The sequence below is a fragment of the Parambassis ranga genome, chromosome 1 (genome assembly GCF_900634625.1).
Source record: "Parambassis ranga chromosome 1, fParRan2.1, whole genome shotgun sequence".
NCBI classification, from domain to species: domain Eukaryota; kingdom Metazoa; phylum Chordata; class Actinopteri; family Ambassidae; genus Parambassis; species Parambassis ranga.
This window is the reverse complement of record NC_041022.1, coordinates 13,657,446-13,674,432: the sequence shown is the minus strand read 5'-3', so window position 1 is coordinate 13,674,432 and position 16,987 is coordinate 13,657,446. Positions and strand designations below refer to the sequence as shown.

Genomic DNA, 16,987 nt, shown 5'->3' with positions numbered 1-16,987 from the left:
GTTTAGGATGATTAAAAGTCCTTTAGGTTTATATATGGTTTTCTCTAGCTAGCAGATTGAAAAGTGCAGATAATAAACAATAGGCGGTGTTGGTAATCTTTAGCACCTGTGTTTTTCTTTTTTTGTGTCCACGCCTGGTCGTCGCCATCCAATCGCGTCTCGATTACTCAAAATGAAAGTGAAAGTAAAAAGTAACTCACGGACTGAACTGGATTTAGACATCAGTCCACCAGCTCGGTGTCTGCGGTGAGGAGCGTGTACGGTGAGTCTGCTGTGACATTATGGGGACATGCAGTGTTGAAGGAAGTTTAGCTTTTCTCTTACGAGAACGTGGTGCGGCATGTGGACACACACCTCTTGGTGTGTGTCTCCTTTATGTTGACGTGTGTGACTGTGGTGTGTCGTCTGTGCTTCATGTTTTTACAGAGTGCGTGACTTCCATGTTCAAATATTGACCAGTGCTTCCTCCTTATATACAAATAATCTGTAAAACAAGTGAAACATTGGCGATTTCTTCCAGGATTAGGTAGGTAGGCTACATGCTATAAAACCAGGTGAGATCTCACAAACAGGAAGAGGCAAAGTCTGAGCCTGGACTAAGGATATTCAAAGTATTATACAAATTACAAACCTTACCTGTACAACCGGTATTTTATTAACAAAATACATTTGCAGAGTGAAGTAAAAATAAAAGTCAATCTAAAACTGGTGTGAAAATGCCTTTAAATCATGTAATAAATGTGTATTAACACTGGAAATTGTAGTAATTAAAAAAAGAAAGAATAAATAACACAAATATTGAAATAATGTGGACTCTGAAAGTCTTGTCAGTTTGGTCAAATAGACACAAGGAGGCATTGTGCTTAGGTTCAATTGTCAATTAGTCAATGGCCTAATAGAATAGAATAGAATAGAAAATACTTTATTTATCCCAAGATGGGAAATTTCACTATTGTTAACATAGGTGCAGAAGCAAAAATGTGCAATTTGTAATGTAGGTATAACTATAAGTCTAGACAGGATTGTGCAATTTGGTATGAAGATAGAAGAAGAACAGTGTGCAAACCTGGGGCAAAATGTGTCTATTACAGCAGTGAGTCCGTGTTATCTGGCACAGAGATGAGGTGTTGTACAGTCTTATGGCATGAGGTAGAAAAGATTTCCTGTAGCAGTCTGACAGTAAACGTGTTTTTTGATACTGCAGCATATCCATATCTGCATTTAATGTCAGTACCACTTCTGTATTCAGCTGCAGACCTGCGTCATATTTAGTGTTTTTTAAGACTTAATAAGAGTCAGTGGATGAATTATTATTATATTATAAAAAGCAAAGAAATGTCAGAGAGGGATGAAGCAGAGGACAAAACGTGCTGAAATTGTTTTTAAACGTGCGCCTCTGTCTGTGTGTGCACGTGAACTCACATATGCATGCCTGTTTGTGTGTGTGTGTGTGTGTGTGTGTGTGAGTGTGTGCGCGCGCGCTGCTTTGGCAGTGTGACTTTTATTGCAAGCCAAGGCCTCTGTGTGTATCTAATGCTAATGTGACTTTCTGAATACAAATCAAGCTGGAACAAACACCTATTGGTGGGAGTGTGCCTGAGGGACGGCTTTCATTAATTTGCAAATGTTCACTTAGTTTCAGTCTGGAGCTTCAGTGACCTCAGAACAAAAACAATTTATAGTAAAAACAAATCCCTGAAACAGGTGGCTGGCTGTGCGGCGTCTGAGCTATAAGATCTGCAGAACGTCTGTTTTTACAATCAGCCTGGAGTCGATTCATGACGTCTGTTGAGGGTGACACCCATGACAAATGTGTGCATGCTTGCAGTTTGAGAGGACAGTGAAGTCAGGAAATGTTCTCCGCTGTCCATTCCTTAAGGCCCACCATGTCTCCTAATGGCAACATCATGCGTTTGTACAAACATACTTCCGTATTTCTGGCTCATACTTGTTCCCACGCTGTGGTCAATACGTCTAAATTGTGGACAGACAAGCCAGGCCACCAGGATTTCCTTCTCATGTGATGAACAGAAAAGAAAGAGGACAGAACACATCCTCAGGCGGTGACTTTGTCTCAGCAGTGGCCTCCCTTTCATCAGTTAATCACTGAGAAAGACCTTTAAGCAGAAAGTGTGTTTGATACATGCTGTTGTGTTGTTGTGTTTTTTTAGAAGACACACTGATCCTTGCTTCTGCTGCCTCTCAGCTGCAGTGGCTCTGATTACTGTGTAGGGAAAACATGTGTTTGTAAAAGACTCTGTCTTTGTGGCCTTGTAAAGTCATGGATGGGGAGGCTGGCCAATCCAAGTGAGCATTAAATATTCCAGTTTTAAAACTAGTGGCTGAGAAAACAATGCTGCTTTGACCCTCCTCAGCATTTCACTTTCTAAGAGGAAGGAAAGTTACCTCCTTATAAGCAGAGAGTTCGTTAAATTTGTTGCATTCCTTTCTTCATTAAACTCTCCAAGGAGTTTGGAAAAAAACAGTGCTTTCTCTTTCAGTATGATGCTTGTTCTAAGTCTGGAGTGCATTATGGTACTTTTTACCATATCGCAAACTTTAGTTACAGATGGTGATGACAACATTCAAGATTAGGGAGGCAAACCTGCTCTTCCTATTATTACAGTTGTAGGAGCTTTGCTGTGTTTGTGTGTGTCTTGGCATTTTAATGAAAAACTCAAAATGTTTAACTGAATACTGTAATGAAAGGCTGTGTGAAATGTATTTGCAGCTCTGAACTGATATGACAGCATGTCTTTTGTTTGAATAATACTAACACAAGCATGATGACAATGTATCATCACTTTAAAATGGCTGCTACTGATCTCTTTCTTCATCTTGAAGGAGAGGCTGTAGTCAGACGTGACTCAGGTGAATGATTCAGCCATCAAACAAGTTCAAATCTGTTTCCTTTAAACAGATTTGGGTTAGGGTTAACACACACATGGGGAGTGGTAACTGACCTAATGACTTCAGAGTGTCTGCACTAATAACTGAAAAGTGGTCTCCTTCTCCCTCGGGTCAAAAAAATGTATCCATCAGTTTTGGTTTTGGTTATACCAGTCCTTTCACCACCTCCCACTGACTTCACATAGGCAAGACTATAGCTCTGTTATTGTGTTAAAAACCTCATTTCTTTTAAAAGAACCAAATTCCTTTTGTGCTGCAGCAGTCCAAGTAGTTTTGATGCAGGATTATGAAACAACTGAAACGGCAACAAATGTTCTTTGTTTGGTCGTTAATCAGTGCCATAGGCCCGGTTCCAATGAAGATGAATGCTCTTAAACAAACAAGAACATTCACAAGGACGTCATTTTGTTGGTCCAGTATTATCAAGTAAACCTTCTGTAAATAACCTGATCAACATCTATGAACCTTGATAACTTTATTAATACCACAGAGCATGGGGAACTGGAAACTTTTACATCTTCCTTCCTTTTACACATTAAAGCTATTTTTGCACTCATATCAGACTCGTTTTTCCCCTTCAGATGGTTTACGTCAAGGTGGTCTGCTGCTTAATGATTAGTTAATGCTTTGTAATAGCATAAGTGCACAAGTTCTATGAAAGTTAATGTTTTGTCAAGGTTTTGTCGGGTCACCTAATAACAAACAGTCCTACTTGTCTTCACACATTGGCTTGTTTTTATATATACGTATTTATGCACATTGCCTAATGTACAGTTTGTCATAATAGGTATGCAGAGTTTTTACACTAGACCTCTGCTGAGGCCAGAACACTGACCATAATGCACAATGAAGGTTCATCCCAAACACACCCACACCTATGCTTCACTTTGATTTAGAAGTTGCGCGTCCCTGTGAGCTGAACACAGGTGTGTGTTAAAACCCATCCTCACATATGGTTCATTTCAGGTGAAGAAACATGGCCTCCAGGTTTACCCTGCTGCTTTTTCTCTGCACTACTCTGGAACATGCAGAGAGTTGTAAGTACTTTTGTCATCTTGAGAATTTCACACATTGTTTGTTATTCATCTAACCTACTTGACATATTTGTTTTTTTCGACAGCTTTTGCACAAGTGAAGTGCAGTGCTAAAAATGTTGGATACTATGGCCACCAGTCACTGCTGGAATGTGCTGTCCAAACTTCTCCAGATGCATCAGATGCAAAAATTCGAGGGGTCACTTGGAGGAAAGGTGATGAGCCTCTTCTGGTTTTTCACAATGGGAAATTCTTGAAGGAGCAGCCAGGCTATATGTTTGCTGAACCATCCTGGAATGAGAACAACATGAACGTATCCATGATCATCACCAACACCACGGTGGCACACGATGGACTTTACTCTTGTGATGTGATCACAAGCAAGGGTCTGCCAGAGAAGAAGTACACTCGCCTCGAGGTCCAAGGTGAACACTGAGACTTATGTCATTGCAATAAGGGGTCTAAAAGGGGTCTCTATCTTTAAAATGGTAGCTCATTCATTCAGTTGGTATCACGGCACATATCAGAAGTATTAGATCTTGGTGAATTTTCTTCATGAATTAGTTTTAGTCTCAGGGGACTTTCCAGGCCGCACAGAGTGTTATTCCCCTGCATTGTTTCTCTGTGTTACTTTCAGTTTCATTATGACACAGTCTTATCCACATATATCTGCTTACGTATTCTGTAAATATTTGTCTTGTCCTACTTGTTCTACATGTTCTGCTTTGAAAAATGTATCGAGACAAATGTAAGACAAACTTTTTTGGCGCCTTTGTTCCATGTTCACCTCATTTACTGTACTGTCCTTTTCTTTTCTTTTCAGCCAAGTACAGTGTACCAAGTGTAACTTCCAATCCTGAGAAAATTATTCCAAACACAAGGAGTTCCCTCATTTGTGAGTCACATGGTGGCTACCCCAAAGGTCAGCTTCGCTGGTTCGATGACAGTAGGGCAGATTGGAGTAAAAGTGCTGAGATGAAGGTGCAGCAGACTGCCGATGGTCTGTTTCAGCTCACAAGCACACTGTCTTTGATGCCCAGATCCACGCTCCCAAAGTATATCTGTATGCTGTACAATGCCAGCGGAAACAAAGAATATGAGATCAACTTTCACACCTTCCCAGACAATGGTATGTTATGGAGCACCACACTGTTTTTTTTTTTGGCAGGGTTAATGCTGCACATAATGAAGTGTCACAGAGACAATGATATCTGAGGATATTCTTACCTGAAATTTGAAGCACAAGTCCTCACAGTTATGTAAGCACACCTTTGTTCAGGATTGTTTAACCCAGCTTCCAGTTCACTGTAAAACATGTTTTTTTGTGGGTGATTGCAAAAATAAAGTGAGTAGAAGTTAAAAAAATATCCTCTAAACACACAAACTGATACATAAAACAGACAAGCTGCAACATATCCTACCTTTGTATGATGGTCCAGATAAGGTTCTCATGTAATGGAACAGCTGTTTGATGTCTGCTATTCATGTGCTTTAATGGAAAAAAAAAACAATCAACAACAGATAAGGTTGTTGGGGTTACCAGGAAACTTACTGACAATACTAAATATTTTGAAGCTTGGTTAAAGTATTACAGCAGTAAACCCTCATTTTTTATTGTTGTAGATTTTTCACATGGCTCTGCATCGGTTCAGACCTCCAAAATATTGGCGCCCGTGCTGGTCATCGGATCACTAATCGTAGGATTGCTGATGGCGCTGCTGGTATACAGAAGGCGATCTCAGCGTAAGTGCACACTTATGTCTTGATTTGGGTTTTGTCCGAGTGAACTGAAATGTGTGATAAAGAAACACTATTACAGTAAACCACAAAAGTCATGTTTTACTCAGTAGGGACTGCAGTTACAGCAGCATATTGATGCTTTCAAGTGCGGCCTGAGATTTCATCACTTGTATGTTGTGAGCAAATAAGAGCGAGCAGTAAACAGCGGCAGCAGACTACTGCGGGTGAAAGGCGATACCATAAACAGTAGGAGGTGGAAAAACCTGAAGAACCAGCGGTCATGTTGCGCCGCATGGGAAAGTACGGATCTTTGTTTTAGTGTGTCGGTTTACAGGAAAAATGCATTTTTATTAGTCAGCATTGGTGATGTAGTGGATATCTGCAGCTAGTGTGCACTCACTGTTGTGTTATGTTGTTTTTTTGACAGGGGCCCGGAGGCCCTCTGCTGCACCCCTTATGGGTACGTCCATCTTTGGACATGTTATCACTACTGCTTTTACTCTTTGTTACCTTGGCTTCAACAAATTCAGAGTTATAATTAATTAAAACTAAGTCTTTTCTGCGGGATGGTGACTACAGTTCCTACATGGTGTGTTCTGAGACACTATGTATCTGCAGACAGTTCTGACTGCAGGCCTGTTCCAACATGTTTTCAGCTGCAGTGTTTGGATCCTCTAACATTTACCACTAACTATTATTCTTTATTCCTGTCCTTGCATTAACTGGACTGAGGTATAATCTGTTTCAGACACTTGCTCCCAGAGATCTGTCTATGCTTGCATGTCAGCCTTCATATGGTGATGGCTTCACATCCACCCACTGTATTTCACATTAAATTTTAACTAGTGTAATTGTTTGTTTGTCAGGATTTTCAACGGTCCCCCCACGTGACTTCGATGATGAAAACCGTAAGTGTTACAGTACATTACAGTGTAATCACAGTACTTTGACCGTGACTGTCTTTCACTAATAAAACAATCATGTCTTTTCCAGGTCAGTATCCTGAGACGGTTACAGAACCCAAAGACAGCATGGCCTGAGGTAATTATAATGCTCCAAGCAAGGAGATTCTCTCTAATCCCCAAAGCTACTAGCTCAAAGAGGAAAAGTAGACAGTTTCATAAGCTGTTTGTCTCTGCAGGAGACACTGCATGTCACATGGATTAAACCATTTACCAACCACCGACTTCTGAAATCAACACTTCCTCATTTGCTGAACTCCACTTTATTCTTTCCTGTTGCAAACAACTGTGTATAACCGGGAATAACTTGTATCACTGTGATTTGTCAGAGGAACTATGAGCTTCTTTTTATATTTACACAGACTTGCTATGTAAACATTCTTAATCCAAGTATAAATGTATAGCTAAACCTGGCGGATTTTTAATTAAGCCAGAACCATGCAGAAACAGCGACCTCTCCAAGGACCACAGTGATGAACAATGTCAGAGCATGCGTTGGTTGTTGAAGGATTTAAATGTATCTTTGTTTAGGGGAGTAACTGTAGCCCCTGGTAGCTTGGCAGCAGCGACCTTTGTTCGCATCTCCCTTGTCGTGTTATGTGGGCATTGTAAGGAAAACACTGAATCATATTTCAGAAAGAGGGACAAGTAGCCATGTATTTGTGTGTGTGTGTATTGCAGTGGAAAGTTATTATCATGCAGCCGTTTTATTTGAATGATTTCAAAGTCCACGTCACTCAGTAGTTTGTTTTTGTGTTTTTTTATGGCACAAGGTAACACAAGGTATGTTCAAAGGTAACAGCTTCTTCTAAGGTCAGCACATCCTGTCAGCCTGTGGCAGTAGCATCAGTTCCCACTATGGAGTGTGTGTGTGTGTGTGTTTCAAATAGTCCATAAACAAAAAGAAGAACTAGTTCCAGCTTACAGAGTAGAATCACTTTTCTAGTCATTGACTCCTCAGTCAGGCAAAACCGATAAACACAAATAACTCAATAAAAATGAATATAAAAAAAGTGACACAACAATATTCAACTAAAAATTGCACTTCTCATACATGTTTTTTTAATCCTGCATTATGCATCAGGCGTGATTGTCTGATTGATAACAGCACTTTTTTAAAGTAAGGGTACACACACAGACATCAGGGAACACAAGGTGGTGCTGATTCACCCGCATGTAAAGACTGAGCCAAACATCAGGTTAAAGCTGTTGTCTAGTTAAAAGTATAACACTGTATTTTTAATGTGTTTATTTCTCACTATCTGGAGTAATTGAACTTACATAATCAATAATTTTTTTTTCTTTACCAGTGGGAAAAACCATGTCTCAGTCTCACCTTTGACATTTATGCTATGTTGCCCACAGTTTGTGGCTTAAAACCAAAATTCCATTTTCTGTTCCTTCCTGATATGCAGTCACAGGGAAGTTCTCGCTGCTTATGTAACTTTTGGCAGCAACACTGGATATTATTGCCAAAAAAATATTACATTGCATTTTATCTTCAGCAGCTCTGACAGGTGTTTAGTTTCATACCCTTCACCAGAAACCAGCTTTCATTATAAGCCTCTGGAAAATGTTCAGTTCTGTAAGTCTGTCACTGAAACAGTATAACAAAAGTTATATGTTAGTATCTGAGTTAATCATTGCCTTCAAAAAACAACACCAATATTTTTTTTATAGTGTGCATATTATAAAAATGAAAAAAAGCTTCCTGAAAGAACACTTGTAAATATGTATATAAATAAATATATATATCTATCTGTTAATGCATACAGTTAAAAAAATTAAAAGTTTTTAATGCTTGTTTGCTGTTTTGTGTGATTGTATGTTAACTGATCTATTGTGTTAATAAAGAGTTTTTTTGAAGATAGTGTTGGCAGTTTTCCATTGCATGTGTCTAACTGTATAAGCTGCTGATGGTTATACAAGCACAGTGTTGAGACATGTTGGTTGTTTCCTCTTGACCAGATGACGCCATTCATTCTTGTGAATCTTGAATCATCCTTCTCTTTCATTTATTTAAAAAAACAGAAACTAAAGTAGGATCATTTGTTTCATAAAATGACTGCTGATAGCTCCAACACAAAAATCTAAAGTGAAACTTGAATCAAGAGGCTTTTCCTTTACACCAAGGACAATGGCCGGATAACTGAAACATGACAGACTGGGACACCACTGATAGAAGGGGTCTGCTTTGGATCAGTTGAGGGGCCTACAAAGGCTGACAATATTAAACTACAGTAGTGGCAATGTACACATTTTGCAGTGACAGTAGAACACCTCCTTAACATTTTGAAAATAATACAAATATTGAAATTAGACTTACTTTTTTTCTGTTCTGAGAAATAGAGTAATGTAGTTCTTAAAGTGGCCATGTTCCCATTCTAACGTATTGGCTAGCCACCATGGTGATTTCTCCTCTTTATTACTTACTCTGCTGCTTTTCTGGGTAATAAATGTGATGCACCAGAAATTAGGTACACTTCTGAAAGTAACTCTCAGGGACAAGTGCAATCGGCAAGAATGAACAAAGCAAACACCAGAGTATAACCTCCCTGCAGGTGGATGATGATACAAGTTTAAGGTTTTTGTGTATACGTCTTATCTACGAAGGAGTGGATGTTTTTGGAATGGAATGTCCTAGAGAGCTATATGCAACTGGGAGTAACTAAAATATCACATAAATGCAAGGTTATACAAGGATTACCACGATTCATGTTGTTTTTTTCCCATCAGCCATGTTTGACAAAGCATATACTCTAATTGTGGTATCTTGAGTTACTGATCTATCTAATATCCTATAACCAGACCTACTAATGCCCCGACCAACTAGGACTGAAAAGACCTAACACTGTGACACACCAGCATGACAATGAACAAAACATCTAATGTTATTCAGAGCTGCCTGACAGGACATATTCAGAACCTGTCCAGGGTGTACCTCGCCTCTCACCCGTAGATAGCTGGGATAGGCTCCAGCCCCCCTGTGCCCGTGCACTGCAGGACAAAGCAGGTTCATAAGATGCATGAATGGATGGATGGAGTTAGAGACATCACCTCCTTCTCTGTGTGTGTTTTGTAATTTATGAAATAAAATGAGCTTGTGATTCCCTGCTGTAAGTCTTTACGTGCTCATTTTGTATTGTATATTTGTTTTGTCTGTGTTTGTGTGTGTGTGTGTGGGTTCTGTGGCTTTCAGCGCACAGGTTGGCAGGAGCATGTAAGGATCAACCAGCTCAGTCAAGATGTTTCCAGTTTCGGGGAAATACAGTTGGTTTAAAAGCAGCCTGCAGAACCAGTTTGATCAGCATGCCTTTAAGTACAGATAGAATCAATCAATCTTTGGTTAAGCTAAACTTCATTCCTTTTTTCCTTGTTTGAAAATGCAACTTTTATTTTGATAGAACTTATGAAACAGTATTTGACAATTACACCTTATGGAAAGCATGTTTTGTTGTTTTTAACTTGTTCTAATCTTTCTATCTTGTGTAAATACAGAGGGAGAAGCATGCAGATCTGGAAATTATTACCTTTAATGTAAGACATTTCAGAGAAGGCATTTTGACCTATTGAGACTTGAGATGAGGTGAACTCAGCTACTTCCTGTTTTATTTAGAAATTCTTTTCCTTGTTACACCCCCCATCGCCAACCCTCTTCCTACCACTATCACCTGTGTGTAATTATTCAATCAGCCTCGTGCATTGCAAACAGGCAGGTTGTGCTTGTTGACTCCTTCAGACAGGTCTAAGGCATTTTAAGAATAGGATGTTAGGATGCCTGGATTTTCTTTACTTATACGCATTTGCAAGAAATGTGTTTGGATTCTTTACATTAAATTTAATGTACACTTTTATTGTCCTACAAATGTTTATTCAGCACTCCAACTCTTGGCTTTTCCTTGGGATTCATAAAGTGTCTTTTCTATCTCAGCTTTATGTTTGACTTCTTTTCTCCCTGATCACGATGATCTGATGTTTTGTTTCTCACATATTTTTAGGAGATTGTACATAGTGGACATTTTTGCTCTATCTCACACTGTGTGTGGTTGTATGACAGAAAGAGACAGTATACAACACAGTCTCTGCTGCAAGATGATGCTCCTCAGGTTTTCCATAATGTTGCTCTGTCTTTCTGCCAGTTCAGGTATGTCTATTTACTGAAGTCATTTCAGGTACATTTTGAAGTCTTCCTGTAATAATGATTCTGTTTTTTTGTGACGTGATGACAACTTTGTGGCCTGTGGCCATGACTGCATGGTCTAGAGAGGCTGCTCTGTTGTAATACCGCTCCCACTGCAGACACGAGACTTGAAAAATGAAAGTCCAATATCAAATTTAGAACCAGAGTACGGTACTTAAGAAATCTAACAAGTATGGTGCCTGCAGGGACCTGCTGTCTGTTTGCTTTTAAAGTACTGTTGAGAGGCTAAAGCTAGATCAAGAGGCAAGGAAATAAGAAATCATTCACCTGGTAACTCCTTTATTGGTTAGCCCTCAGACACAAGGATGTGGAGTTTTTCTGACTAACAAAGGTCGTGATTCATTTTTTTTCCCATCAGCCGTCTTACTGTTAACCAGACGAGGGCAGCATTTAACAGGCAAATGTTACTTTGTGCTGTGTATCAAGTTGTGCTCATAGTGGAACACTGGGATGACTTTAAACATTTAACCCTTATTATCACAAATGGCAGAATATTAGTGTGAGAAGAAAATAAGGGTTCCTGTACATTTGGCATAAAAATCGCACACAATTCATCTATTCATAAGAACCTGAGCAGGATCTGCATAGGCAAGAGTCCGTTTACAAGGGAAATGATGCATTAAAAACAGTTTTCTTTCTCAGCACAGCATTTTCATTGGAGTGAACAGCCAGATACTGTGGTCTCTGACTGGGATCAGTGTGTAAAAGTGCATCAGAGGTCCTCTCCTCTTTGAGGCATCTAAGCTCAGAGCATAGATTCCTCTCTGCATCTGCACCTCCTTCCTTTCTTCACCAGCAGAGGACAATGTCAACAATGACTGCAATTTGTCTGCCAGGCACTAAAATTGTGGGGCAGGTGTAAATAGTGTGGGCTTTGACATTTTCAACATCAGACTCTTTCACTTCGATAGTGCTATGGCATGCAAAATTCATGTTTGAATAGACGTGAAGAAGTTGATCTGGAAGGTTACATGCAGTTAATTAACTTTTATTAAAACTACATTATTGTTTATTACAGTTTTTGTTGTGAACATAGCTATTTCCTATTTTATGTTGAAATGATTTTACTTACTGTAACTCCTCCATCCCTAACACTCTTTCTAGAAGTATCAGTGCATCACTCCAATCAGCCTCTGACATCCACCACTCATTTGCCAGGATGTGCTCCAGGCTTCTAGCCTGTTACCTCAGAGACACAATGAAAACAATTTGCCATCATTGTTTCTTTTTTAGCACTGCAATACTGAGAATTAAATGTCATTTTACTTTAGAGCTGTGAGAAAATGTCTGAATGCAAATGTCTTCTCAGAGGATGCACACCACCACCCCACATGAAAACATACAGGAAGCGCTGCTTGCTCTATCTCACACTGTGTGTGGTTGTATGACAGAAAGAGACAGTATACACACAGTCTCTGCTGCAAGATGATGCTTCTCAGTTTTTCCATAATGTTGCTCTGTCTTTCTGCCAGTTCAGGTATGTCTATTTACTGAAGTCATTTCAGGTACATGTTGAAGTCTTCCTGTAATAATGTAAACTGAAAAATAGTTTTTTATTTTATTTTTCATTGAAGTCTCATCTTAATAATCAACTTTGTGGTCATGTGAGATGATAGATTACGCTGCCTTGTCTTGTGTGTTTCTAAACTGTGTAACACAGCAGTTTGTTTTTTATGACAGAGAGGGTTGTGCTGTTCAAAGAACCTGGCGAGAACGTCACTCTGAAGTGTTCTGAAGACTGTCCAAAGAGCATTGATGGCTTTGAATCACTGTACATGTACCATGACTTTAATAACACACATGAAGAGGTGTTTTTCCATGAAAGGGAACAGAGTAGTCCTGTTGATAAAGTCACGGAACGACAGAGGTACAAGGGCAGGACTGAAACAAGCGGATCTTACAGGAGTCTCTCCATCACCATCAAAAACCTGACAAAGGAGGATGCTGGTGTCTACACCTGTGTGTACAAGAAGACAGCCCAAGATAAAGTCTCATGTGATGTCTACACAGTTGTTATAGGAGGTGCGTTGTTGAGATTTCTTGTTTTGTATTCCTTCTATGTATGATGTGACCTTTATCACAAATTCATTGGTTTCAAACTTCGGTTTCTTCTCCTGCTATGATATGCAAACATCATGTTTTCAATAGGTGTGAAGAATTAGATCTATGTGGTTATCTGCAATCACAGATGGTGCTGCCTTGTTTAAACCATTTAACACAAGCCTTTGTTTCTTTCATGACAGAGAGGATTGTCCTATCTAAAGAGCCTGGCGAAACTGTCACTCTGAGGTGTTCCTCTGATATATGTCCCCAGAGCATTGACAGCCACACTCTGCTGAATAGATACCATATCAATGTTCTACCGAAGGAAGTGTCGTTCCATGGATGGAAAATGTTCCCTCTTGATGAAGTCACAGAACAAAAGAGGTACAAGGGCAGGATTCAGACAGACAGAGCTGACATGAGCCTCACCATCAGTGACCTGACCACGAATGACTCTGCTGCCTACACCTGCGTGGACAAGAAAGCCGTCCAGCTCTCATGCACTGTCTACTCAGTTGTTATACTTAGTAGAGGTGAGTTGTCAAGAAATTTCTGCTCTGAGGGACTAATAAAGGATTATGTTATCATGTTTTATATTTCTTTGAGGTGACCTCTATCACAAATCTATCTATCTATCATTATATAATGCATCAAATCAGAAATGATTAATGTGATGTCTGAGGAAATCTGAGGCAAATGTTACTTTTTCATATATTTTCTGCTCTCCTGGTTTGTAGAGGTTTTACAAAACGTAGAATTAGAGCTGTGCATTAAATTAAGATTGAGATTTACCCCGTAGGGAAATTAAGTTGTAGTAGCAGCATATATTATGTCAAATGTTAGCATTTCTAACAATGGCTTTATTTTTTTAAGACACAGGAGAGACTGAAGAGAGAAGTCCACCTCTTCTGTTAATTTTTATCACCATCTGTGCCGTCAGCACAATGGTGACCATGAGCTTCATGCTGCTGATCTTTCCAAGGGTGAGTGGAGTTCTTTGTGCATTGAAAAAAAAAAGCTCCTAACGGGCATATCTGGAGGTATAAACTTGTTTATCAGTTAAAAACACAGCAACACCTCCAAAAACAACAGATCGGCTGTACACATGAAACAGTATTCTTATTAGTGGATTGCATCTAAAATGACTTGATTGCTTTGCAGAAGTCAGGGTCAGTTTCTTATCTAATATACCACACCAACATTTTTTAGGCTCATTGTCTGTGTACTGCCCCAAACTTCTCTAAACTGTGGCCACTTCCTGTACAGAGAAAAACCCCCAGCTCGGTTACTTTGGCCCAGTCATTTCTCACAAAGGAAAACCAATGTTGTTTACTTACTGAGTGCAGTTCCTTCAATCTGCACAAAGTCTCATTGACTGTTATCTACTGTGATGTTTCACTCTCTGCAGGTGAAACGATGGTGCGTCAACAGAAGAAGCAAAGGAGGCGCCACTCAAATCACCAATGATAATATCTATGAAATTATGAACAAGAATGGATACCAAGCTGAGGCAGCTCCAGAACAGCCACCACTGAGCCAAGAGTAGTTTGGATTACAACTATCTCTAGATTCAGCTCCTTAATGAGTGTAAATGAGAAGATGTTTAAATTGTGTGATGTCATTAACAGTAAAATCAACCTGGTTATTGAATCTAGTGAGAGGATTTATGAACTTTTTTTGGCATTATAGCTGTCATACAGACAAAGGCTTTATCTTGAACAATACATTCTCTCTGTGGTGGAGCTGAATGAGCATCTGGGTGAAAACCACGCAGCTAGTGCAGAGTGAGTGAGGTTTACATGACCACCCTACCTTCAGAGTTGAGTTTAATAAGATAAAAACAGTGACGGCGGGTGTATACTCCTCAGTTTATGTTGTAATATGTTGATGCTGCCTGCTGTTTATAAGCTTCATGTTGATATATGTAGAGTGTTTAACCAATGTGTGATAATAAAATGGTTCATCCAGATCTGTGGCATTGAAGTGTCTTCACGTGTTTACTTAGCTGAGGTCTGGAGTTTGATTGATCGTCTCTATTTAAGCTCACTGTTTGCCAAGGAAACATGTTTTTAGATGGTAGGAAGCACTACCACATAGATAGAGTATGCAATATAAATAAAAACTGAGTACAAAACCTTCAGGTTTATGGCTATAGAGTAGTGGTGAGCAGGGAAGCCACAGTTAGACGGCTTAAATTGCAACACCTCTGTCGCCCAGCAGGGGCTGGCTCCAAAAAGCTACTGACATACTGCCAGCAGTCATCATGTTGTCATTCGCTACGTAATGATTTTCATGTCGTTGTCCTGGTAGTCTATCTGTAAATAATTGTTTTGAACATAAGTGGGTGGGGTTGGCTTGACTGACAGATTTGTCCTCAAATCACTGATGGGCTGGAAACAATCCTTGAGTCCAGTTGCCTCGATTTAAACTCTTGGAAAAGAAGTGAATGTAGGTGATTTTTTTTTCTTGTAATTTATTCTTTTATTTATTTGTTTGGCACACCTGGGTTGGTTGCCATCCACCATCTTGTTTTGATTTAGTAGTTTTAATAAAGGCTGTTCTATTTGTAAGTGTAAGCCTTTCTGTTCACCACAATTTTTTCCGTTAATTTGAAGTTTTCACCATTCACCTTAATGACTCCGTGTTCTAAAGCCCCATGGTGGATTAAAATGGAGTTCATTCGGTAAAGTTTATTTTAGAATCAGAATCAGCAATACTTTATTTAAAATAACACGTTTATGTCATCAAAGCATTGAGTCGTTATTTTATAACTCACAATTTATTCTGACTTAAAACTGTGCAGAATTATGGGTGTTACTGCTTTAAGTGACAGGCGTGTGGCGTATCACTTACTAAAAATATTTGTATTAATCCGATACCAAACAAATACAGTATTGCTGATACTGATACTGATATTGATACCAATACTTTTTATTTAAAATTTCATTATCATTGAATGATCTTTGTCATTTTGCCTTTATTAGCTGTGAATAATACACAGGATGTCAGGGTTTGTGCAGGTGAGTGGACACAGGTGCAGAACGCAGAGCGGTTTAAAGTCAAAAGGTCTTTATTTTGTGCCAGGAGGGCAAAGTCCAAAGTGCAAAACACAAAATCACACTTGACGTGGTAAAACTCAGAAAAGCAAAAACTAGGATACTTAGCGAGGAATCTAGGCAGGGTTCAAAAACAAGGCAAGACAAAGTAACCTGGAGGATCGTGAGGTCAAGGCTGGCAAAAGCGTGGACACATCCCCTGAGACACACAAACTCCTTGAACGACGAGATGAACTAGCACCAAGTGCAGGGAGGACAAAGACTACAGGTGTGACACATGAGGGAGGATTAGGTAATTACCGGGAGGAGGAGGAGGGAGAACACAAGGAAGCAAAACTCAAGACAATACACAGGCGGGACAGGACTACCAAAGTAAAACAGGAAGCACAAGAAAAGACAAGACTAGGCAAGAACTAAACAAAAACCCAGGGAAACAAAACACCAGAACTACAGGAAAAAATAACTATAACTAAACACAGATTAAACTAAAAACCCAAAACAAGTAAGACCAAACCATAAACAAACACCAGGTCGTGACACAGGACAAAGATTTTACACAAATAAAAGTCAATGGTGCAAATAATGTGGAAACTACTACTGACTCTCATTCAAAACCTTTGCTGATCTTTCCAAGGGTGAGTGGAGATCTTTATGCATTGAAAAAAAAGCTCCTAACGGGCATATTACTATGCCTATGCCTACTATATATACTGTACTTTGCTTTTTGCCCACAAAGCCCTTAAAGAAATAACAAAATAATTAAGATGATTATGTCTATCAGCTATCTGCATGTAGCCTAAATATGAATACTAATCATATTAGTCATATCATATAAACAACTGAGATGTATTTTAACTGGCTGTTTTTTTATTTTTTATTTAAAATGTTGTAAACTATTTGAAATGAAAGGCGTTTTAACAATAAAATAGTTATTAAACCTCGGAAATGTCTCTTAGTTTTATCCTTTATATCAAAGGGTTTGTAGCCGTGGGGGCGGGGCCTAACGTCTCCCTGGTGTTTGCGCGCTGCGGCGGTGTACAC

At 39.3% G+C, this 16,987-nt stretch overlaps 2 protein-coding genes across 4 annotated transcripts; both read left to right on the top strand.

Moving 5' to 3' along the window:
• Positions 1-178: 178 nt before the first annotated feature.
• LOC114437826 (cell surface glycoprotein CD200 receptor 1) lies at positions 179-7,651 on the top strand. 2 transcript variants are annotated; one of them, XM_028408760.1, is made up of 9 exons: positions 179-262; positions 3,877-3,947; positions 4,031-4,369; positions 4,768-5,073; positions 5,568-5,687; positions 6,112-6,144; positions 6,551-6,592; positions 6,678-6,725; positions 6,826-7,651. In XM_028408760.1, exons 2-8 carry the CDS (start codon positions 3,887-3,889, stop codon positions 6,722-6,724), a joined length of 948 nt encoding a protein of 315 aa, XP_028264561.1. In that variant the 5' UTR covers positions 179-262; positions 3,877-3,886; the 3' UTR covers position 6,725; positions 6,826-7,651. The 2 variants fall into 2 exon arrangements, with proteins under 2 accessions (XP_028264561.1, XP_028264569.1); XM_028408768.1 differs by lacking the exon at positions 6,112-6,144.
• Positions 7,652-12,231: 4,580 nt separating this feature from the next.
• LOC114437493 (uncharacterized) lies at positions 12,232-14,950 on the top strand. 2 transcript variants are annotated; one of them, XM_028408248.1, is made up of 5 exons: positions 12,232-12,324; positions 12,528-12,869; positions 13,091-13,423; positions 13,770-13,873; positions 14,299-14,950. In XM_028408248.1, exons 1-5 carry the CDS (start codon positions 12,273-12,275, stop codon positions 14,434-14,436), a joined length of 969 nt encoding a protein of 322 aa, XP_028264049.1. In that variant the 5' UTR covers positions 12,232-12,272; the 3' UTR covers positions 14,437-14,950. The 2 variants fall into 2 exon arrangements, with proteins under 2 accessions (XP_028264049.1, XP_028264041.1); XM_028408240.1 differs by having other exon boundaries at positions 13,764-13,873.
• Positions 14,951-16,987: the final 2,037 nt, after the last annotated feature.

Coding starts and splice junctions, on each gene's coding strand:
- LOC114437826 (XM_028408760.1), top strand. CDS start 3,887: ATGGCCTCCAGGTTTACCCTGCTGCTTTTTCTCTGCACTACTCTGGAA. Junction 5,688..6,111: donor ATACAGAAGGCGATCTCAGC/GTAAGTGCACAC, acceptor TTTTTTTGACAG/GGGCCCGGAGGCCCTCTGCT. Junction 6,593..6,677: donor TGACTTCGATGATGAAAACC/GTAAGTGTTACA, acceptor TGTCTTTTCCAG/GTCAGTATCCTGAGACGGTT.
- LOC114437493 (XM_028408240.1), top strand. CDS start 12,273: ATGATGCTTCTCAGTTTTTCCATAATGTTGCTCTGTCTTTCTGCCAGT. Junction 13,424..13,763: donor AGTTGTTATACTTAGTAGAG/GTGAGTTGTCAA, acceptor TATTTTTTTAAG/ACACAGGAGAGACTGAAGAG. Junction 13,874..14,298: donor TGCTGCTGATCTTTCCAAGG/GTGAGTGGAGTT, acceptor CACTCTCTGCAG/GTGAAACGATGGTGCGTCAA.